This window comes from Lepidochelys olivacea (assembly GCF_965140295.1).
Source record: "Lepidochelys olivacea isolate rLepOli2 genome assembly, chromosome: 14".
Lineage (NCBI taxonomy): Eukaryota > Metazoa > Chordata > Testudines > Cheloniidae > Lepidochelys > Lepidochelys olivacea.
The window spans coordinates 16361403-16385215 of NC_140424.1; the positions used below are offsets into that span (position 1 = coordinate 16361403).

At 51.8% G+C, this 23813-nt stretch overlaps 1 protein-coding gene across 1 annotated transcript in view; it reads right to left on the reverse strand.

Annotated features, from left to right (window-relative positions):
* Nucleotides 1-3983: 3983 nt before the first annotated feature.
* The window catches only part of QRICH2 (glutamine rich 2), a gene marked incomplete at its 3' end in the record, with an annotated part of 52263 nt that continues 32433 nt past the window's right edge, over nt 3984-23813 (reverse strand). Inside the window, exons 13-20 of the mRNA XM_084646706.1 lie at nt 22855-22976; nt 20106-20171; nt 17994-18095; nt 16174-16386; nt 13025-13190; nt 8325-8412; nt 6026-6148; nt 3984-4177 (exon numbers count right to left, since the gene is read on the reverse strand). Of these exons, the coding sequence (XP_084502832.1) occupies nt 3984-4177; nt 6026-6148; nt 8325-8412; nt 13025-13190; nt 16174-16386; nt 17994-18095; nt 20106-20171; nt 22855-22976 (1074 nt within the window). The remainder of the gene's footprint in view (nt 4178-6025; nt 6149-8324; nt 8413-13024; nt 13191-16173; nt 16387-17993; nt 18096-20105; nt 20172-22854; nt 22977-23813) is intronic.

The window sequence follows — 23813 nt, forward strand, 5'->3', positions numbered from 1 at the left end:
ACGATCATTCCTTTGACAAGCCCGGGAAAGGCGGATCAGGCAAACATTGCTTAAAACTGGTCTGTTTCAAAAGGTTCTCCCTCGTCCTGGGGAACGATACAACGGAGGTGGGAGGGAATATTTTAATAGCCTGCTTCAGTACGTCCAAAGTTGCTGGTTTCCAAAGGCCAGAGCCCACGTTCAGTGGCTCTACAGTCAGTGGGGAGGGGCAGCACAGCAGGTGGGTTCCCGCACCTGGGATGCAACGAGCTGTTTGCCGCTTTTCAAGCTTGGGCCAAACTGGTGCTGTCGGATCCCAGCCGCCCGTCACAGCTGTGCTGCGGATCTGCTCTCCGACTCTCTCGCCCACGTCGGCAAGCGCAGCCCGTGCAGAACGTGCAGTAGGCAGCCATGGCACCAGCTGGGCACAGCTGGGACTCGATGGACCTAGCACTGGCATTCTCTCCAGAGCACATCCTGCCCCTTCCGCAGCAGGCATGGAGAGCCCCAGATGCAGCGGAGGGGAGAGACAGGGCTTGGGGAGCTTGTGAAGACAGCATGCACAGTGAGGCCTGGGGACAGGGGCAGGAGCAGGCCAAGGGAGGACGGTGAGGGTGGCCCCTGCTCTCCAGAGATCCACCAGGGTGCTGGAGCAGAAGAGGCCGTACAGAATTCCTCCTCCAACATTCCCTGTGGAACACCCCGTTGTTACCGGGCCTCGGCATGGGGGGGAGGGTATACACGGAGAACACAGGACTGAGGGGTGTATCATTCTCTATGGTTAATTTAACTTTAAATGTCAGCACCGTGCAGGATGCGGTCATCTCCATGTGACTGCAGGAAACCAGCATGCAGCACGCAGAGCCAGCCGCACCGGTGCTGCCAGCAGGCCTTGGGCAGTCCATGGCCTGTAAGTGCAGCGTGCAGCATTTGTAGCCACCCACCATGCAGCACGTGTGGCCGGCGTGCAGTATACGGCTCGTGAGTGCAGCATACGTGTGCCGCCTGCCTACAGAGCATGGCATATGCTTGTCGCCAGCCGCCAGGCAGCGTCCATGTGCTGCCAGCAAGCCCAGCAGGTGTCCAGCGTGGGGTATGAATGAAAGGCAAAAACTCGGCCCGCTACGGACAGATTCAACCCTGGCATGGCTCTGGGTCAACCACACAGAACAGACAGCATGTCTACACTGTACTGTCGCACACTGGAGCCCTACACCAAGCACGTCACATACTGTGTTCACATGCAGTGGGTGTGTCGAATATGTGGGGCCAAAACTTGCCCAAGTTTAATCCACTTGGCATGAGAGGCCCGGGCCTAGGCACCACTTGAGCCCCACAGATACCCTCAAAATAGAGCTCCCACGGGACCTACCTGTAAGAGGTGCATAGGCTGTGTCCAGGCCCTCTGCACAGGGGTGAATCTTCCCCTGCGAAGGCACTCTTGCTGGTCCCTCCTCTCCCAGCTGGTCTCCGCTCCACACCGTCACATCCTTCACATTAAATCATTCAGCGCCCAGCCTGGTTCCCATCCAAGTCAAAGGGGGTTTTGCCATTGACTGTAATGGGAGCTGGAGCCAGCCCATACTATAAACTTCATTCAAGTTTTCCCCTCACAGAAACATTGTTGCTTTCGTTGTGCACTGGCAGGAGCTTTCAGAATGCAGGGACAATGGTCCTGAACTGTCCCTCCTCGTGAGAAGCGTCCACCATCATCACAGGGGTAAACACTGCAGCAGCAGGATATTTACAGGTTAACAACTACGACAGAACAGGTAGTGGCGGGATGTTCATACGACAAGTGCCAGGGGATGGCCATTGAGTAACAGGGCAAGTGGCATTAGAGCATGTGCCATGTATTCACTGGGAGTGTGTCTTGGTTATTTGCAGGGTTGGTGGCAGGCAATGGGTCATGTTACATTGCAAGCGTGTGATGATTTCTGATATCTACATCACACCACAGATGCCATCGGCCAAGTGTAACGACAAAACAATGTTGGGAGCATGCAAGGAAGTAGCTACGGGGCATTAATCAAAGCCTATGTAATTACTAACCCAGTTAGGAGGACTTACACAATAATTGTGCCATGTGACCTGTCTAGTATTGGTTACACTGACAGTTCTCTAAACACAGCCTGCTGAAACCTGCTGTCCCTCACCCCAGTGAAAGCCTTCTGGCTTTGCTAGACACACAAAAGGTGTGAGTGAGCAGAGAATTGAAATCAAGCTGCATCGTGGCATCTTTACTGCTCAGCCCTTCCTTGACTATGAAATGCTACCCGCCGTCTGGACTTTGGTTTGTCTTGTTTTGCTAGGGCAGTCCAAGGCACTCTGAGGCAGCATTAAAGCAAGTGGAATAAAAGTCCTCTCTCTCTCTCACAACGATAGCTCCAAATGAGGATCAAACCAGCACCAGAGCCATGGAGAGGATGAAAATGAAAAGCAGGCAGCTAGGTTAAATGCAGAAGGCAAAAAGTGCATGAGACTGAATCAAGGAATGGGGACAATAGTGCAAGAACCTAGATGCAAGCCAGGAGGATTAAAAGGTGGGGTTTTCCTGTCTGTTTTCTAGACATCTGTCTCCCCAGCTTTGGAATTATTTGTAACCCTTCATAGTATTCCCTTGCATTTGTACAGCTCCACAGATCAAGGGATCTCAAAGGGCTTCATGCATGGATGAAGTAGACCTCACAACAGGGACTTTTACAGATGGTGGAAATGAAGGCATACAAGAGCGGAGGGGTCCACCCAAGGTCACACAGTGAGTCAGTGGCAGAGCAAAGAATTGAACCTGGCTTTGACATTCAGTCTTGTGCCTTATTCACAGGCCACCCGTCCTCCTCAAATCACTCAGCACTATCACCTCCCTCCCTCCCTTCCTCCTCACCGACAAAAGAAAACAAAGGGCTGGGAAGTTTAGATTACATTAGCTGGGGTGGGCGCCCTTCACCTTGTCCCCCAGTCTGAGGGCCAGGTGCTCTGGGAAGCAAAGACCTGCGTGGGGGAAAGAGCAGTTCTGATCGGAGAGGCCTTTGTGTGCACCGGATGAGGAAATGACAGAGCACCAGATTCTTTTCTAATGACTCCTGGAGCACAGGCACTGCCCTGCTGTAGGAAAGACAAAGCACGTAGCCCCTTGCTTAGAAACCTCTCTTGCCAACTCCAGTCTGAGCACAGCTGCAAGAAGCCCACGCTGGATCAAGCACGGTGGGAAGGGGTTGGGAAAGGGCAGAGGGGAGGCAGCTACCTGGTGCACAATCCCCTCCCTGCCTGCCCCACAAACCCTGATTAGACTTCTAGAGGGACCAGTCCTTACTTGATACGGAGTTCAGGCTTTTCCTGCATGAGGGCCGCACTAGTTGTTTGCTAGGGGGCTCCCCAAGGGCCACCGCCAAGGTGTACAGAATAGAGCAGACTGTAACCTACCCTCCTCTTCAGTACTAAGGTGCAGCTTATGAAGACTACCGATCCCAGCATGCAGCGTTCCAAGTAGCTACTTGGGGCCCATGGCGAGCCACAGCTCTCCACCGAGGAGGACAGTTGGCCGTGGAAGGAGAACTTTGGGCTGCATTCTGCCCTGGTGCTTTTCACTCAAACAAGTCAACCATAGTCCGGTTTCAAAGATCCCCCTTCATGCACATGAGGTGCGTCGGGCTCTGTGATACGAAGGACAGTACAAGATCCCCGGGGCTGAAATGAGCCAGTGTCAAACTGGCTTATGCAGAAGATCTGGTATTTGCAAAATCTACTCAGGCAAAGCTAGCAGCAGCGAGGGGAGGATTTGCAAAGGCCAGGGATGAACCGTTTTCCTGAATGAACGTGCTGCCCACCTCCTCCTTTTAACAGTGCTGCTGCGTGGAACAGCCCTGGGTCCTGTTTGCCGCAGGCACCGCACAAAAAGCTCCCTGTTCCTATCGCCGCGACACATGTACACAGCCTCCTCTCTGTTCTGCTCACTCTTTATTGCCTGGCTTCCGTCAGCGAGCGCTGCTTTCCTGCCCTTGCAGTCACTGTAACTGCTCAGCCGATCGCCGGCGCATGGAAAGGTCCAGGTGAAGCTCTAGCGTTTCTTTCTCCTGCATGGGAGAATCCTCTCTTGCCTCCCCAGGGGGAGATGTTGAGGTTGATAGATGGGTCAGGTCCACCCGGGACAGTCGACCCTCCGATGACACGGGCCTGTCCTTTAGCGACCTAGCTGTACCTACAGGGAAACATTGCAGACGATTTAACTGACAGATTATCCAGCTGTCTGATTCTCCGTGCATCCTGGGCATGTCTCTGTTTCTGCACTCATCACCCATCCAGCCTGCTTTCCCCGTCCCTCACTTCCTGATCCTTTCCCATCCAGCCACTTTTCCATCCATTCTTACATCCAGCCACCCTCCATTCGCCTACCTTGCTTCTATCCTTCAACTATCAGTTGTTATGCCTCTGTCCACCCATTCATCGACACGCTCTTCTACAAATTCATCCATCTCCCCTACTTTCCATCACATCCTAAGCCTGCTCTTGACATCCACTCCATGTTTGTTTATTGAGACCCCGCTGAAGTGCAAATTAAGTGTGGGGCTTCAGTGAAGCAGAGAATTTGTCCCTCTGAGTGAAGTTCACCCCAATGCAATCTGTTATTTCACACATCTATTGATGGATCTTTTCCTCCATCCTTGCTGCTTTCAATCCATTTGCCCAATCAAACTTTTTTGCCTTCTTTCTTTCCATACCCAATTCTACCAAGCTAAACACGTGTTCTTCCTGCTGAAGGCATGTATGTTGTCAAATGCTATGTGCCTCTGTTTTAATGGTGGGAGGGGAATATTGCTGTCAGCTGTGCTGAGAGATTCTGCGCTTTCCCGGCAAGCTCTTCACTCAGTCCAGATTCTACTACAGTTGTTCTAGCCGATTGTGTTTTAAATCACGGCTCAGATCACATGATTCTGCAGCACCACGCAGCTCACCCTTACCAAAATGAACAGATGGATGGGCTGACACAGGGACTGCCAAGAGACCCCAAATCCATCCATCATCAGGGCGTTTTTATAAAGGACGCCACTGAATGCTAGTTTAGAAGAGTCTGCAATGTTGGTCCCCAGCACCAGTAAGAAGCTTGGAATCAAGAACACGTCTTTCCTTCTTGCTTTGGGCTGCAGGCTGCCCTCGGCCATGTGGCATTGAGGGGTCGGCAGGAAAGGCCCTGCATCTGGGGTGGGGAGCGCTGCTGCATTTCCCCACGGCCCATCTCTCTAGCTTCCATATGTGGCCCTTTTCAGGGTGGATGGACCAGAGAGCAGCTTCCCCTCCAGTCGGAGTGGATTGAACCAGCAGCGTCTCCCCTTCTTCGCAGCAAGCATCCCCACTGGGTGGGGTGTTGGAGCAACTGCCTGGGGGACTCGGGAGGATGAGGAGCAGCACAGGGCGCTGGGGAGGTTCCCACCTGCAGATCTCAGGTGGGTGGGCTGGAACACCTGCATGGGGCTGGGCAACCCAGCCACATCCCTGATGGAACGGCAGAGGGGGAAGCTTCGCATGTGACTGTTCCTTGTCCCTCCGTGGGTTTTCCCCATGGTGGGAGCAAGTGCCCCAGTGATTCTCCCCCCCCCCGCACCCCCTATTTGTTTACAGAGCCTGTCGGTATCCCAGGGGTGCTTTTATTTCCTGGTTGGCTTTTGTCATCGCTGATGTTCCGGCAAACAGCCTCAGCCCTGTGATGGGAAGTGGGTTTGTTCTTTACCTCATGCCCCCTCTGCTGGCTGCCTCTGCAGCAGCTGGGCACAAATACTCCAAAGCTAACCGTGGTTAGTGGGGACTCCAGAGGCAGACTGGTGTGTCTTGTCCCTTGGGGGTGCGGGAGAAAAGCCTCCTTGAACCCTCCTCACCACAGCGCCTACACAGAGCCTGGCATAACCTACCCCAGCTCCAGGTGGGGGGAGTCTCTGCTAGGAACAAAGGGAGCGAGACAGGGGATTCCTCTAGGAGCCTCTCAGTAGCACATGCTCATCAGAGAGTAAATTCTCAGGGGGTTCCAGCTCCCATCTAAACCCAAGCGAGGTACCTGAATTGCAGGGGGAAGACAGTTTGGCGCTCTGTGGGCGTGCTGGGAGGCCGGCTGTGTCCATCAGGGTCGACTGCCGTTGTGATGAAGACCGGGAGAGCTTGGGTTTGGTCTTCAAAGGACCTGATGGGAAGCATATGTGTAAGTGGAGGGTTTCAACAGTTCCTGGAGCCACAAGGTAATGGTGGCTCAGCTACCGCAGAGGATTGCCCATGAGAGAGCTGCACAGATCTGAGATGGGTGTTAGCTTTAGACATTCTAGGCTACATACATCCCTGATGGAAACTCCTAGACCTAGTGGACCTCCATTCAAGTCAGTGACCTGAGAATCTACTGTGTAAGGACCTTTCATGGTGGAGTCTCTGTGGGACCCCATTGCGTGGGGCCACACAGTGGGAAGCCACCCAGAGAACAGAAAGCTGGGATGAGTGGAAAATAGCAGATCACAGTGTATTTCACCAAGTACAGTGCACCTTGCAGAAAAGCGTACAGGAGAAATAACACAATGCCTCGTGGGGAGTTTATCAGCACTCAGTGCTAGGGAGCAGCTAGTTGAGAGGGGGCTGCATCCCCTGCTCACATGGAATCAGTGCTGCAATACTGCCTGGTGCTGTTACAGTGTCCTCTAACCCAGGATCTCAAAGCTCTTCACATACATTAATGAGCCAAGCCTCAGACAATCCCCCTGCCTCCACCCCACTAGGAAGCTTTATTATCCCCATTTTACAAATGAGGAAACTGAGGCAGCGAGCGTGCAATTTCCCCAGCCTGTAGCAGAAGTAGGAAAAGACCCCAGAGTTCTTGCCCCTTCATTTCCTTGGGGAAAGGTTTGACCTGATGCATTTGCTGAGCCCCTTGGGTACTCTCCTTATTCCTGGGGATTAGCATGCAGATCTGAACATGCACACACTGCTCTGTCCTGCCAAAACCGCCACCCACCTTGGGCACGTTGTTATGTAACTGGCAAAGTCTACCAGGAGAACAGATGAGCTACCAGGACTGAAAGGGAAGGACAAGTTCATTCAAGCTGCTGCTGTCACCTGGCAGTGATTCCAAGAGAGGAATGATGCACACAAGCGCCAGACGGGGAGCGCTTGACTGTTGACCCAGTTATCTCCTATTTTTGATTGGCTCAGTCACATGCTCTGGTGCGGTGCCTTGGCTACTGGGGGGATCCCCAGCACCCCATGAGCCCCATTGGCTGCTCTCTGACCCCTCCCCTCCCGCTGTCCTATTGGCTGCTCCCCCTTACTCAGTGGCAGGACACCACTGCCCTATGCATTCTTGCATAGGCTGAAGTTTGGCCAATCTCTGAAGAATTTGGGAGCCATTCCCACGGCAGCCAACAGGGGGCAGTAGGGGCACATTCTTCACATCTTGCCTCTAGCCTTGGTGCGCTGTGTTTGTGTGGAGGGGGCAACATTTCAGTCATGGGCTAGAGGAACAGGAAGGGTTAATGCACCATGGCAAGCATTCTGGGTACTCAGCGGTGCTCCCTAGGTAGCCACTCTTGCCCTCTTCAATGGGGTATCCCAGAACATTGGTGGGGACTGAGTCTCCCCTGTATCCCTCGTGACAATCCCTACTGCCTGCCAGTTAGCAGGCACAGAGCTACCTTGCACTCTAGACAAAGGGCACTGGGTACAGCTTCCATGCCCCCACTGGACCCAGGATGGGAACTACCCAACGGATAGGTCAGAGACCAGCAGAGCGCTGAAGCAGGCTCCGAGGGAGATCATACCTACCACTTCCCACACTGTTGTTTTAAGGATACTGTATTTACAGGGGTTGAGGAGAGGGCCGGAGATCATGTGAGCAGCAAATTCCACCCAAGGAATCAAGATGAAGGACGATCCTGTGGTTCAGATGCTAGCCTGGGACTTGGGACAAACCCTGCCACAGACTTCCTGTGTGACCTTGGGCAAGTCACTCTGTGTGCCTGAGTTCCCCTCTGTATAATGGGGATAACAACACGGCCCTGCCTCATAGCCTGGTTGAGGACAGAAATACATTAAAGATTGTGAGCTGCTCGGATACCGAGGTGCTGGGGGCCAATATAATTACCTAATATAGACAGACAAAGGCCTCCCATCATACAGTGACCCTTTTCGGGGTGCTACGTGGACAGCAGATCCATTTTGGAGGAATGGACAAAAGAGGGAACACCCTTCTCTGCTCTCAATCCCACATTCCTCCGGCTCCGGCCAGCATGATGAAGAAACAGTTGCATTCCATCAAAAACAGGCAGGACGTGAACAAAGGCTCCCCAAAGAAAACAAACCAGGCATCCGAGACTTACCTTCCTTGACTGAAATTGATGGGAGCCGAGTGTCCATCCGCCCTTTGTAGATGTGTCCATCCAGGCCCAGGATATCCACCTCCTCATGCTAGGAAGGAAGCGCAAAGACAGAACTGGCGTTGGCGTCGGTGGTTAATATCTGACTTGGGGACAGAGGTCTTGCTTTTTACAGAAAACAAGAGTGAAAACCCCTGGGAACGAGCTGGCTGGCATTGGCCCAGGGAAAGATTGGCTCAGTGGTCGTTTATCTACCATCCTGTATTGAAACGTCATTTCAAGGTGGGGTTCAACGCAGACCAGTGACTTGGTAAGAACAGCATCGCTGGGGCCCCCAGCTATTGCTTCTCAGTGGCTCCAGATCAATCTGCTCAGTTTGCAAGTAAAACGCTAGCTTCTCTAACCACTTGCCCTCCAAACTCCATTTGGGATCTGAGAGTCAAGCTGGGTTCTTTTCCATCCTTGGTCAAAGAACTTTGTTAACGGGTGTGCTGATGAGACAAAAGAGAATCCAGCTCCTGCTCCCAGAGCTATGCTGGCTCTCCAGGTCTAACAGCAGTCACAACCTGTTTCAGACACTGAAGTCAGCAGATCCGACTCTCAATGCACCTGGGGGGCAGATGTGTTGAGTAAGAAGGGGCTATTTGTATGTAGTCACTGTCCAGAGTGGGGCAACACATATCCATCCCACGCTCTGTGTACGCATGGTCTTCACAGTCATGACACTGGTATTAGAGAGAGGGTGACCATGGTTCCCATAGTTCCATACAAACCCTGATCTGTTCTCTGAGAGGAGTCCTGCCCAGGGCCCGCTCCAGCGTTTTTGCCACACCAAGCAGCAAAAAAACCCAACTTGCCGCCGAACAGGGAGGCGGAATCTTGCCCGCCGAACACAGAGGCGGAGTGATGGTGCGGCCTCCGACTGAAGAAGAGTCGTGTCCCTGCTGCCGAATTCCCGCCAAGCGCAAATTGCGCTGTGACGGAGTGGCTGCCGAATTCCCGTCGCCGCCGAGGTCGGATTGCCGCCCCAGAGCCCAACCTCCTGCCGCCCCTTTACGTTTGCTGCCCCCGGCACCTGCTTGATTTGCTGGTGTCTGGAGCTGGCCACAGAAGAGCAAACAATATTCTACCAAAAGGTGAACAGGCATCAGAGACATCAGGGTCTGAAATGTACATTAAAGGAAATTACACCCAGGTGGCCAGATTCTGGTCTTGGATCCGAAAAGGTTAATGGAGGTATTCTGGATTTACGCTGCTGAAACTGAGACCTGGGGACTTAAGAGTTCCTAAACCACTTAGGAGCCAACATCATGTTGATTTTCAGGGGGTCTTAGGCTCCGAACTCACTGCTAACTCACCTAGGCATGTTTGAGAAGGTTATCCTAGATCTGCTGCTTCAATCTTGCTGTCTCCACAAAGCAACATGTGGCATATTGGAAAGGGGGTGTTAATATTTCATTGTAAAGACGCAGGAACAAAACCTTTCCCTTTGGCAGGCGGAAGGGAGGGGAAATGTCTCATGACAGATACTGCTTGGTTTATTCTTAACTCTGGAAGATGCTCAAATATCTTAGGGATGGGCACAATACAGGCACCTAAACAGAATGGAGTTGGCTCCAACCCCAGAGGGTTATTAGCATTTCTAACCTCCATTCAGGCAAAGAAGAATACCTGTTCCAGACCCCCACACAGCAGAGCGAACAGGTTCAACACCCTGCAGTCACCTTCTTTCCCTTCTGCAATGCTCTCACGTATTTACTAGAAAACATCAGTATCGCTCAGGAATGCTGCCCTGCGCTGACCCCTCTGTACCTAGGGCACCGTCCACAGGAAGGAAATCCACACATGCGACAATACGTCGAGGTAGTATCAAGCCCGAGTGTGGATGTGCTGCACCGATGCAGAGCGGGCTTTGCACTCGCTGTAAAGAACATCACTGAAAGATGGGCTCAAGCTACATGGGTACATGCCCAGCTTTGACTCAGTGCAGCGTCGCTAACTCATGTAACCACATTGAGATAGTAGGAATTTCCTTAATGAGGCAGGGCCCAGGTCGCTACTCCGCCCATTAATTCCTCCCTCCCCCTCCAAGCCCCTTCTCTTTGAGAGTCCTGGATAGTCCATCTTTCCCCCCACCCCAATTCTCTATCGCTGTTACCATGTCCTCCTAGCCCAACCTTGCACTGTTACCCCATCCCCCTCCATCACACTGCTCTGTTTGCTCAGATCTGGCAGCGACAGGCCAGGGGAGGTGAAGCGTGTGTGAGGAGGCTCCGATGCGCATTCCCAAGGCTGAGCCGGCTCTGACAGACGGCAGTGTGCAGGAACCGGGCATGTCAGCACACCGTGCAGTGCCTTGGGGGGGGGCTGTAGGCACCTGGGAACGCCCTGACTTTGTGTCCCTTTTGCAACAGGCGCCAACCCCATGTCTGGGGTGTTTCCAATCATGCCTTTCTTTCTCTGCCCCCACCCCCACAGGGAATTAACTGTGGGCTTGTACACGCACTATTAATAGGGGATGCAGGGACTGAGACGTCTCTGACCAATTTGGACTTTATGGGGTGGCCAGGCCTGCAATGGAGAAGGTCTCCTGAAAAGCAGTAGGAGCAATAAGAACAACCACCCCTAGAGCTCTTACATAGCACTCTTCAATTAATAGATCTCAAAGCGCTCCACAGGATCATTGCCCCCATTTAACAGATAGGGAAACTGAGGCACAGGGAGGTGACATAACTTGCCCAAGGACACCCTGAGCCCGGGAACCCTCTGAACCCCCCCCTGAACCCTCAGCTCTCCTGAGTCCCAGTCCAGTGTTCTAGCCACTTGGCCAGCCATGACAACAGGCCCGGCAACGGCCTTCGTGCAAAGCGCTGGAGGTAAAAGCACTGCAGAGGGGTGACGTATCTGGGAGGCAGGTTCATATCAATGAGCAGCTGGGGAGATGTGGAAGCAGGGTTCATGGGGGGCAGAGGGGAGGCACTGTATTGCTTCCTGCTTCACTCTCAGTGCTGCCATCTTTGCCAAAGGGATCATCCTAACTGTCTAGTCTGACCTCTGGGGACCTCCCTGGTCAGGAGCAGGTGGACCTGGGAATGAGAGGCTGGAGCATCTGCTGTCCCTGACTCACTGGGGAAGCCAGTAGAGGGTTATTCTGCATCCAAGACTGGGGTGGGGAAGGGTGGAATTTCTTTAGAAACTGCAAGAGAAGCTAGAAAACAAGCTCTGGTGCTCAGAGTCTCTGGGTACTGGGGATTCTGGAAAGTTCAGATACTCCAAGCCCCTCTGTATTCAGGAGGTACTTGGTTAGGAACAAACAGTTGGATTCTCAACTACTGCAGTCCCGTACTTGGGGCTGGGATTTGGGGGATAATGTAGCTTCATGTTCCCCTTATTCTGGGGCTATTGCTGGGTCTGCCTCGTCCCCAGTATAAACTGGAGCAGCCTCAGAGCTCCTCTGACTTCTACTTCCCACAGCCCCTACGAAACCAAGAGCAGACAGTGTGGTGTACCCCAGGCAAGCCTCTTGTCAGTGTAGAAACTTCACACCAGCTCTGCACCAGCCAGAAGGCCTCCTGCTCCCCATAGGGAATTCTATGGGGGTGTTTCCAGCCTGTGTAAGGCCCCTTTACAGTACCTAGGGTGACCAGACTGCAAATGTGAAAAATCAGGACGAGGGTGGGGGGTAATAGGAGCCTATATAAGAAAAAGACCCAAAAATCGGGACTGTCCCTATAAAATTGGGACATCTGGTCACCCTGACAGTACCAGGGCAGCACACACACACACACACAAAAAGGCTTTCATGAAGCTGAGACCTGGCCCAAAGGGTTTCCTTCCCACAACATTTCCTGCATCTCCTATTCCTGGAAGAGCTGGTGATTAAAAAGGCCCGGCTAATACTCACACTTACCAGCCCTGACCACTGTTTCTCGTCCAACAGCTGCAGATACACACAGGGCACTGGCTAAAGGAAGATTTCTAAAAAGCCTTATGTTGCCAGATGATTCAAAAGTTAAATTTCCCAGTGGAAACCACAACAGCCTGTTTGGGTCAAGTCAGAGACTTTTCCACTGCGATTAGCAACACTGGTAGCAAAAGCCGGGTTGCTGTGGTTTAAGTAATGTTTCCTTTAGACCTGCTCTGAGCAGGGTAAGATGACCTGGGACTGAAAATTCTGGCAGCAGCCCCATCTATGGCTCAACATTACTGCTACCATGGAGCTGAAGTGGTGTTAGCAACCAAGGGACGTCTTTGCAACACGTCCCATGTGTAGTCAAGGCTTAAAAAGCAGATACATTTTATTGACTCAAAATTATTAGCATCTTGTATACAAGATCCAGATTGGCTCTGGGGCCATCTGACCTGGGATTGTAGCTAGGAATATAAAACTGATTTTCTTATGATCCAACAGCTGGAACCGAGGTGGAGGGGCCAGCCCCATGTCCTGGACAGCTCTCTGGGTACCACCAGCAAGCACACTGCAGACTCCAGGTGGGGAACCTCTGGGTCTGGTTCTCCCTTGCCTTGCATATCCCCGGAGCCCAGTGCAAAGCGAGAGCACTGTACATTTCTGTCGTGACCAGGTATTGTTTGACACCTGCTTTGCACTGGTGTCAATGGTCACACGAGGGGTGGGCCAGTGCAGAGTCAGGCCAGCTGTGTTCCTGGTCTCTCTCCCTCCCTGCCATCCCAGCCACTGATACCTTCATCACTGTCAGCATGGCAGTCTCCTCGGGATGCACCGGCACACACTGGGCGATTTGCTGCAGCCGTGTGTAGCGCCTGTAGGGGTAGGTGAGGGTGTGGCTGCCGCCGCAGCGCCGAGGCATGGACAGGTAACCATATTCCGCCATCTCCGCCATCTTGTCACTGTGGGACAGTGAACAGCAACGCTGCAAACTCAGCCAGGTAAACAGCAGAAAGCCTCCCCGACAGCCAAGGTCCAGGGCACACTGCAAAACCGAGCTGGCTTCTGGAGTCCAGGCTTTCCATCTTTGTAAGTTACCATAGAAATAAAAGCCTCCTGCTGCCACGCCCCTGTGTTACCTGTGACGGGGAAGTAACTGGGTGTGTGGCCTTTATTGCTACTTTAAGAGGGACAAAGAAAGCCTGAAAGGGGTATGGCTCTTAAAAAACATTCTGCATGTCTGTAAACTAGACATTGCTAGCTTGCCTATCCTGTTTTTGCTGTGGACAACTGGAGATCTGGTAAGATCCTGACAGCGGAGACACCATGAAACTGATGCTTGATTGCTGAGAGGACGTTACTTTTGTGCAGCCTACTTAGAACAATGGGCACATTTTTGTTAGCGTCCATTTAACGCAAATCCTGACAAACACTTGGGAGGAAGTGGTCTTTGTTAAAGTCTCAACACCTTCCTCTCAGCCCCTCATTTATGTGCTGAGAAAGCTCGCAGGCCCTCTGAGATCCCAAACGAGTCCCTCCAACAAAACTAGGGACTTGACATTCCTGATCTTTCTAAGGAGAAAGAACAAACAAACAAAAAAATCTTTTCAGGCACTAGCTTCTCCTTGCAGGTCACCTTCAAAGGATGTTGAAAGTGACCCCTTTCAGGGATGCTACCATGAGCGTAGCTCTCCTGGCTGCTACTGCTGGAACCCCACACATGGACAATGAGCTAGCTGTGAACTCCATGAAGACCACAGAGACAGGGAAAAGAAGAGACTGGAGAGGGAGCTGAGGAAGGGACAAGGAGACTTGAGGTGGGAGCGACAACCTTCTAGTAGCAGGCAGTTCTTGCAACTGCCTGTGCATCCATACGGTAACACGGTAGCAGTGGGGAGAGGGGCCTGACACAGCTGGGACTCAAGGCCTGGGTATTAGGCAAAGAGAAACACTTACCCCTCGGGACAGCCCTTTGGACTCTTTGGGTCTCCTCTTATTCTCCTCTGACCTATAGAGAGGGGCCCAAGCTGCCAAGTTGGATCCAAATTCAAAACTTTCCCCAAAGTCTGGATCCAGGTTTTCAGCTCAGCCTGCTGGAGATGGGGCTGTGAAGCTTGGCTCCAGATCCGAACTGCTCCAGAATCCAGTGTGTTCAGGTCTGGATTTGTGAGGGCCAAACCCTCTGGCTGGAGCCAGATGCAACATGGTAGGTGCCAAACAAACTCCTCCCACACACACTTCACTCCAAACCTGGGCGTCTCCCAAGCAGACCCCACCAGTCATTCCACACTACGGGGATGGCTCAGTCCTGACATGCTCTGCACCCTCAGCTCCCACTATTTGAAATGGGAATTGGGGACAAGAAACCATCAGCCCCTCCCAGGATCAGGCCCTTTGCGAGGGACCCCGTGTGCAGATGGGACGAACTCAGACTCATTTTCATTTGTGCCTGAATAACTCAGGCCGGGGCCTCCGGAGGAGAAAGGCCCATTTCCCTGAGCCAGGGAGTCATCATCGCTACAGCACTGGGGTCGGTGAGGTTTGCTCATCATCAGGCTGCTGAACTGCAGACAAAGGGAGACCTACACATGCCAAGAAGTCCCACAGTGCGATGTTCAGAGCGGGGCGCAGCCTGGGGACACCCCCAACTCGCAGGCCCAGGCTCAGTCCCCAGTCTGGGTTGAAAGCAGCACAAACCACATGGCAAACACCAAAGGCAGTGACAGACACACAGATCCAGGGTCCCAGCGGCAGAGGAGGCTGGAGTCTGAGGCCCGCCTTATTGATGGTAACTGATGTTGTGTGCCAGTACCCTGTAGTGCGTGTCTGGTGCTGTCTGCCATAGCGAGGGTCTAATGATCGGCGCTGTCAATCTGGAGTGGGGGTAAGGGAGTAGGTCTGGGGCAGAACCTGGCCAATCTCAAATACAGCAGTTAAAAGCACCCAGGCTCTCTCACAAGAGGAAGATCCATGTGAGTAGCTGCCATGAAAACAGATCCAGAACGGGCTTCATCACAACTGCTGGAGATGGGGCTGTGAAGCTTGGCTCCAGAGCCAAACAAATATTCCCCCCCTCAAACTCTTCTGGTGTCTAAAGGCCAGTTTGACTATGAGAGGCTGTTTCTGAGTGTGTGTGCCCCCCCCAATGCTTTATGTATTTATCAGCCCCCACCCTCACATGCTATCCCCTATGACCAGACTGGACCCCGTTTGTACCATGATTAGTATGCACGCCACCTAGGATAAAAGTCTATAAGAGATATCAACGGTCATGCTTCGGGGCAGAAGCCAACTGCTAACCGTTCAGGATTACTTAGGAAGGAACTGTCCATGCACCAGTCCACTGGAGGGTTCTTGCAATTTCTTTTGGAGAATCCGGTACTTGCCACAGCTGGAGACAAGATACTGGACTAGCTGGACCATTGGTCTGACCCACTAGGGCAAGTCCTGTGTACCTACAATGCAAAAGAGGGCCTGACCCCTGGCTGGTCACATTGCTTGCTTTGCTGAATAGCTAACCCTCCTCGGCCCTAGGACTCTCCTGCAGCATGGTACCCTCTCCTCGGGGCAGCCTGGGGGGAGAGATCTTCCTCGGCGGGTACAGCTTGTCTGTATCTGAGAGCAGCACTACAGAAAGGTCAAGACACTCCACCAAGGGAAGTAAGATACGTCCAGCCGTGCTCAACTAGCCAGGAAAGAGGGTGAGAGTCCCTCCCAGATGCTCCCTCCACAGGCTCTATATTGCGTAATGACTGGGGCCGGACTGATGACCGCCCATCGCCTGAGGCTCTCCTGGCTCTGTACGCAGCACGTATGACATTAGCCTGTCAGCAATCCCTGTGGTGAATGCAGATGTGCCCGAGCTCTTCGTGTGGGCAGGGATAAGAGCCCCCCTCCCCCGCATGTCTCTGTCTAGATACTCACTACTCAGACCTGCTCTCCTACCGTTTGTTATACTGGTCTGGGCTGAGACACTGCGACTGCATTATCTCCCTGATCATCTGGCTGCTGGCCTTCGCCGAGCCCCCGAAGTGGATCTGCACCTTCTCTATGTCCATGAGCATCTTGGAGTGGATGCTGCGCAGCTTGCCAAGGCCCGCGCTCTTCTCCAGCTGGAGCGCATCCAAGCGAGGGTAGGGGCTAAGCCCTAACTTCAGACTGGGGCGGAGGAGGAGATGCATTCAGTGAGAGGAAAGGAAAGGAGCAGGGATGCTGTTAGAGCTAATCCCCCAGCCTTGCTCACACGACTAGTCCCGTGGGCTTAATGGGGGCTGCTCACATGCGGAAGGGAGGCAAGATCGGGCCATTACACTGTTTGGGGAGTTGGATGAGGACCCCGAGGACAGGTGAGCCGGGCTGTACCAGCCCATTTGAATCCTGAGAAAGGTGGCTGAAGCCTCACCCCTCGGGTGGGGGCGGAGCCACAGACTGACCGCACTGGAAACTGAAGTCCTCTAGTCATCTGCAAAGCAGTGTTAGCAGCGGAGCAGGCTTCCCCCATGCAGATGCAGCCCTGTGCAGCCGCAACCCCTCAGATCTGAGAGGGTATTTCACTCTCCAAGACTTACTCAGCCCTTTACCTCCTGGAGGAGACGTCAACCAGATGGGGCCACTTGTGTGGGGTTCTCTCCTGTGGATACATTCCACGGGGCTGAGATCCCACAAAACTCATTGCACCCTGGCTGAAGTGATTTGTTCTCTCCCACAGAAGAGAGTTTTGGGTTTCCCTGTTCGTGTGACATGGGGCTGGGCATCACCCAGCAGTGAGTTTGCAGCTGGGCTCATGCCCACAACCTGCTATTGTCTCAGCTGGAGGATTTACAAAGGTTTTATTGTGCAGGGTTGTGAGGCCGAGCAGAGAAAGGGTCAGTTAACTTCTTGCAAATGTCTGCAAGGCCAAAGTCTGCTCTCACTGACACCAGTGCCACCCCCAACGAGATCAATGGGGTTGCTCCATGTAAGATCCTAGGGACATCCCCATTCGATTCCTGACCAGGACTTTCGAACAACCAAAGCAGCGGTCCCTAGAGAAGCCATCCCAGAGTTTACACTGAGCCCAACCTGTGCTGGGGCAGGACCTTGGGAGTTCAATGACTGCTGCCTACATACTCATGCAGTGCAGACATTTAGGTACCTCACCTCAGTGCCTTGATTTATGGGGCAGTCCCGTAATCTGGGACATAACACACAGGTGTCCTTGAGAGCAGCACTGGCCCCTATACCATTCATAACAGCGTGGATAAATTCCCCTCCCTCCTCTCGATGACCCGGGCAGGTGTAGGGATTCCAGCTCTGGGCTTCAGGAAGCATGGAGCGAAAGGAAGCTGCGTTCATTTAACTAGCAAACGGCAGCAGGACAAGGCTTTGGTGCACTGAAACCCGGGGCAGGAGAGTGGCCATTCTCCCTAGGAGAAGGCAGTCAGCCCTCTGCTAGGAAGAGCAGGCCTGCAGTAGGGTGACACCTACAGCTGCCACATTGGGGAAAGGGGGTTGGGGGGAACCATCCCCACCCTGCTAATTCCAAGACAGCCGGAAATGGAAGGCAGGCCTGGGAAGGGCCCTGCCTGGCTGGCTGGTCCGAGCTGCAGTTGTTGCTCCAACCCGGTCAACACCAGAAGCTTCTGCTAGCAGAGGAACCTCTGTACTGCCACCACTCCCAGCGGCGATGGAGAGCTCTCTCCCCTCATCCCCCGTTCTCTGGTCCCCACCCACACGTGAATCCCAACACTAGGAATAAAGGCCCCTCCCTCCCACATACACCATACCTGCGGGTGTGCTGCCTGACTTGCTCCAGTTCGTAGACGGTGTAAGGCCGGATGGAGCGGTGAGACGGTAACCCCGGCACGGAGGGTACAGTCATGATGGTCCTGGCGAGTCAATAAGCAAAGGGGTCAGGGGAAGAAGAGGAGAAAATCCGAACATCCCTGGTTATTAAATCCACTGCCTGGCATGTCTGGGGTTTGCCAAGTGTCCCAGGAGGGAGATCTCAGCCCCTCATTTATACATGGTGCATGATCACATGGCATTGGAGCTGCCCTCCAGCAGGGGGTGTACGCGAAGCCTGGAGAACGAGTCATGGATTGAATTGACCTCTCCCATTACTGCTCCAGGGCCAGTGCTAGGAGACGTTTACTGGGCCCTAAAGCATGGATGGGGGTCAGCACCACAGAGACTCTAATCCCTGCAGTAACGCCTTCATGCCCCTCTGGCAGTGTAAAGGGGTCTGAAAGTGGGCAGAAATGGCCCCTGAGAAAATCTCTTGGGCAAGGGGCCTCCCTGACCAGTGAAGAGCTGGGCCTGGGGCTCCATGCCAGCCCTGGCACAGGGGCGGGGTCAGAGTCACGTTGGGGGGATGGCCAGAGTGCACTGCACTAAAGCTATTCCCTACTTCCTAAGGACATGGGAAGCAGAGCTTAAGTTAGAGCAGCCTAAGAGCTGCTCTAATTTACACTGGGGTTTGGGCAGGTCTGTGCAAGGCTCTAGAATGTGGGGCACGCAAAAGGAATTTCAATTTATCTTTGCCCCTACCCCCTTCCACACCTCACCACCCCCAGCCACAGCACAGGAATGGAATAATTAATATCGGGCCAACTGCATCTGAAGTTTACACTCTGAAACCTGTAACTTTTATGGTGATTGTCCTTGCTTTCCCACTTCAGGGTCAATCAGATTCTAGCAGCTGATATGCCAGAGTTAAAGAGATTAAGGCTTTATCTAATTTGATCTCCGCTCTTCCAAGTTTGCAGGTGCTATGAAACATTCGTTCCTAGCACAGGGGATTGGAGATAGCACCACACAGCAAGTGTCTCACAGCAAGGGTCAGGGGAGGATGAACTCCTGAAAATGGTTACTTTATAATCCTCCCTTTGTAGCATTTTCTGTGGATAAAGCTCTGCATAGTCATTGATTTACTAGCCTCCTAAGAGATCAATAAAATATTATCATCCCAATTTTACAGCCAAGAACATGGAGCTATTAAATGACTTGCCCAAGACCACATACAGAGTCAGTGGCAGAGCTGGACAGGACCCAGATTTTCCATTTTGTGTGAAATTCCACACAATGAAAAAAAAATTCTGTTCCAAAATGGGGGTGGGGGATTAGAAAACTCCCGCAAAACAAAATTCCATTTTTTGTTCTGATTTTGTGGTTTTAAATTTGTATTCCTTTGTAATATAAAAGAAATATCAAAACAAAAACAAAAACATTCCCTTCTGAAACTGTAGCCATGGAATGCTCCGACATCATCGGAACGCTTTGTATCAGGGGCTTTTTCAAACAGATTTTTTGTCAGCATCTACATGTTCTACTGTCCAAGAACTGGCATTTTCCGACAGAAAGACGTTCCCCTGGAAAATATCCAACAAGTTCGACCAATGGCAGTGCTGGGATGACGACACAGGAAGTCCTGGCTTCCAGCTCTATGCTCACACCACTGGAGCAAGGGTGGCACCCAAACCACCCCCTTTTGTCTCCTGTGACCCAGTTGGTTTGATCTGCTAAAGTGGTTCCTGTGAGCTGTAGCCAGTAACCTAATTACTGCAGCTAGTCACATTTGGGAAGGTTTCTGCACCTAAGGGTTAGACACTTGCTTAAGATCCAATAGGAAGTTTGAGGGGTGCCCCCAAAAAGCAGCTTCCAAACCAACCTTGGGGACATGTCACCAGTGTTTGACTCACCATGCTAAGGCGCACAGCAGTGTGAAACCTGTGTACGTGGATGCGGGGGGAGGCATGTTGTTTCCCCTCAGGAACTCAAGAGACCATGAGCAGCGGCTGCCCACGAGCCCCACCTGTAAAAGGCTGCAGCACTCTGGAGAGCCACGTTTACGCCAATAAAACATTTGCAGGCATCTGGAAACACAGTGCAGTACTTACGGGCCGGGCACCACCATTTTCAGAGGTCTGTCGCAGGAAATGCAGTGGAAATGAGCCATCAGTCTTCTGTTGGGATGAAACCAGACATGGGAATCATTACAGGCTTGGGCCCAGGGGTGAACGGTTTCTTTGGATCTGTGCTAAGGACAATAGGACTGAATAAGAAGTTACAGAGCCCCAAGCCTAGAGGACCACTGAGTAGCCACAGAGAGCGCTAAGAACGGTGACCTGAGACATGAAATATTTCCATAGTTTCCATTGTGTGACCATATCAGCAAAACACTGGCCAGGGAACTAATTTTATACAAGGTATTTCTATGTATTGGGCCAGATCCACAGCTAGTGTGAATGAGCCCAGCTCCATTGACTTCAATGGAACTACCTAGACCAGCTGAGGATCTGGCCAGTTATTTTTAATATATAATGATAATAATACTCGGAGTTACTCAGATGAAAGGGGCTATACTTGTGAGCACTTTGGGGCAGGGACTCTTTTTGTGCTGTGTTTGTACAGCGCCTAGCACAATGGGGTCCTGGGCCATGACTAGGGCTCTGAGGCGATACAGTAACACAAATAATAAACACCAAGGGCAAAGTGATGCATTAACTCCTTCCACATCCCCTGTGAGGTGGGCCAATGTCATTATCCTCAGTGTACAGGTGGGGAAGTGACTTGCCCAAGGTCACATCGCAAATCAGAGGCAGGCTCAGCGGTCTTGACTCCAACTCTCCTGCGCTAACCACTAGCTGTCATTGCCGGTGTGATTAAGTTTTGTCGTATACATAAACCTAGCACCTATAACTGCTGTGAGGCACTGGGTGTCACGTATCGATGGATGTATCGATGGATACGAAATTTACACCCACGTTCACACTTACCATACACATTAGCCTTTTACACACTACACCCAGTCTGCAGTTCTATCAGCACTAAACACACCAGGAAAAATTTGCGTAAAAGCACATGTAACTTGGCACAGAACTGTGATGAAGGGGTGGAATTCTATACCCACATAAACCTTAGGCAACCCTATTAAAGCTGCGGGGGTATGGGGGGGGAAGAGGGCCCAGAACCAGGACCCAGATCTGCACCTTCAGAGAGCAGGTAGCTAAGAACCCGAACCCCCAGAACAATCCTGCTCCTAATCACTCGTTACATTAATAAAGCAAGGATAGGGTCATGAATCAGCAACAGGCATTACTGAAAATCTGCCCTGAATTGATAGGAAAGCGCACTCTCTCTTGCAGGGACTGAATGACAGCTCTGAACCTGCCCATTTGTGTAAAGATAACCCTATAGGCACAACTGAAATCAACCAAACAGGCACCCCTGCCTTCCCCCGAGATGTTGCCTGATGCTGGGGAAAACCTGACTCATCTCATCAGAGTTTGTTCGCTTTTATTTTCCACCCCTCCCAGTGGATCTGATGTTAGGTTCAATAAAGGATAAAAATAAACAGGTGGCCCATGGGAAAGAGCACGAAAGTACATGTGTGGGCTGGAAAGAGGACTCTGGATGTCAGACCCAATCTGTAACTTACAGAACACGTGAGCCATACAAGACTGTTATTGTGTCATCTGGCTAACAGGGTGCGCCAGGTTTCATTTCTCCGGCAGCCCCTGCAGTGTGTGGGCCCGTGCCTTGGACCTACACGTTGAGCACAGGTGCCCTTTGGTGGCCCTACGTAGGGGACAACTAACAACTGGTGGCAATTCACCGTGTTGGTAAAACTCATGGGAAAGTTTCACTTCACGTCTTTCATCCTAGGATCGCCAAACACTGTGAATGTTGACACGCCTTGAGGAGCAAATCCCTGTGAAGTTCTTAAGTAGATATGACATGAGTAAACTGAGGCAGAGAGAAGCATTAAGGGGCTTCCCCAGAAGACACAATAAATCTGGCCAGAGCTAGGAATAAAAGCCATGAGTCCCAATCTCCCGCTGTAATCACTGAACCATACGCCCTCCCTCACATATTCCTCCAAATGGCTCTGTCCGAAGAGGCAGCAATCTCTCTTATATATATATAATCTCTCTTTGTACTACCATAGTATCTGATGGCCTTCCACATAAAATCAGTAGCAACGGTGAAGTCCCTAGTGCACTTCAAGAGCTACCAGCTCTTAGATTTTCATTCTTAAGGTTTCAGGACAGGATTTTTCAAACCTGTGTAAGGGATTTAGATGCCTGTTCCTTTCCAATCCCTTAGGCAGCTTTGAAAATCTCCACCTTCATTAACAGCCTCCCTGTTCTGCAACCGAGCTTCTGCCTACAACAGAACGACAGGAGCAAAGAAGCTGGAAACATCTTTAGGCCAGGAAAGTTGCAAGAGTATTTGAATAGGGGAGCACTAGAAAAATCCTAAGGCCTGGTCTGCACACATTTTTTGTACCAGTATAGCTATGTTGTCTAGGAGGGTGATTTTTTTTTTTAAACCGACTGTGTTATAGTGCAAGCTTTAGTGTGGATGCAGTTATACCAGGATAAAGTTGCCTTATAGTTATTCCCCTTCCTGTATGGAGCAGCTATACTGGTCTAAGCATATTTATATTGGTATAATTACATCCACACTAGGGGGTTGTAGTGTTTTAACTATCCTAGCATGGTTAAAGTGGTACAACTTCTGTGTGTAGATAAACCCCAAGAGAAGTCAACCTGACTGAGGTTATCCCAGGAAGTCAGAGAGACCAATCCCTCAGTCTAACTTGTTTCCCTAAAGCTGTAGCTGTCCATCTCCAGATGTTCTTACTTCCTAATTCCAGCAGCATCGTTTGCTTCATACTGGGGAGACCTCTCCTTCAGCTGTTTCCGGATGGCCTTCCAACGCTCTTCCAGCTGCTGTCTGAAGGGATCTAATTCCAGGCGGTCCAGCTGCAAGGTAATGCACAGTTCATAAAAGCTGTGTGCCCATTTGTATGCGTGAGTACAAATGGCTCACCAATGATTAACACCATAACCGAGACATGAGATAATAATGAGACATGATGATGTGTTCAAAGGCAGTGAACACCCAGGAGAAGAGAGAGGCTTTCTAAAGGGAGACATGGAGGTAGAAGCAGGAGCTGTGGGATGAAGCTAGGCAAAGGAAATCATAGACTGTCCTATCTCACCCTGGGAAATTTCCCCTGCTATTCAGATTGGAACAGTCTCTCAAGAAAAGTGGTGGAAGCTCCATCACTTGGGTCATTTGGAATAAGATGGCACGAAGTGTTAGGAAATGTACTGCAAAGAACAATCTTGTATTGCTGGGAGTGATCTAACACTGAATGGGGCCTTTCCATCTTTACCTCCTAAGGTTCCTAGACCAACCGAGTGTCCACAGATCATCTCTAAGTGACGGGGCAGCAGCAGGGCACTAACTAAAGCCACGCAGGCAGCACAAATAAGGTGGGCAATTCTGCTCAGCCCACAGTCAGGGGGTGTCACAATTCAGGGCAACGACACCTGTATTTCCCCTTAGTGGCTCTCTGGCTTCCAGCTCCCCAGCTGTTGCTTCTTCTTGGGTGGAGACCTGCCTCTCATTCCCTTCTGACCAGGGTATTTCCAGACTGACCATTCCCTGCCTTCACTGTTTACTTCCCAGCACAGACAGGTTGCCCCAGGGCACCCTTTTGCTTTCTCTTCAGAGATGGTTTGGTTAACAGGTGTAATTGCTCTGGTTATGAGCACCACACAGCTCTTTCTATGCAAGCCTCTTTGATTCTTGAG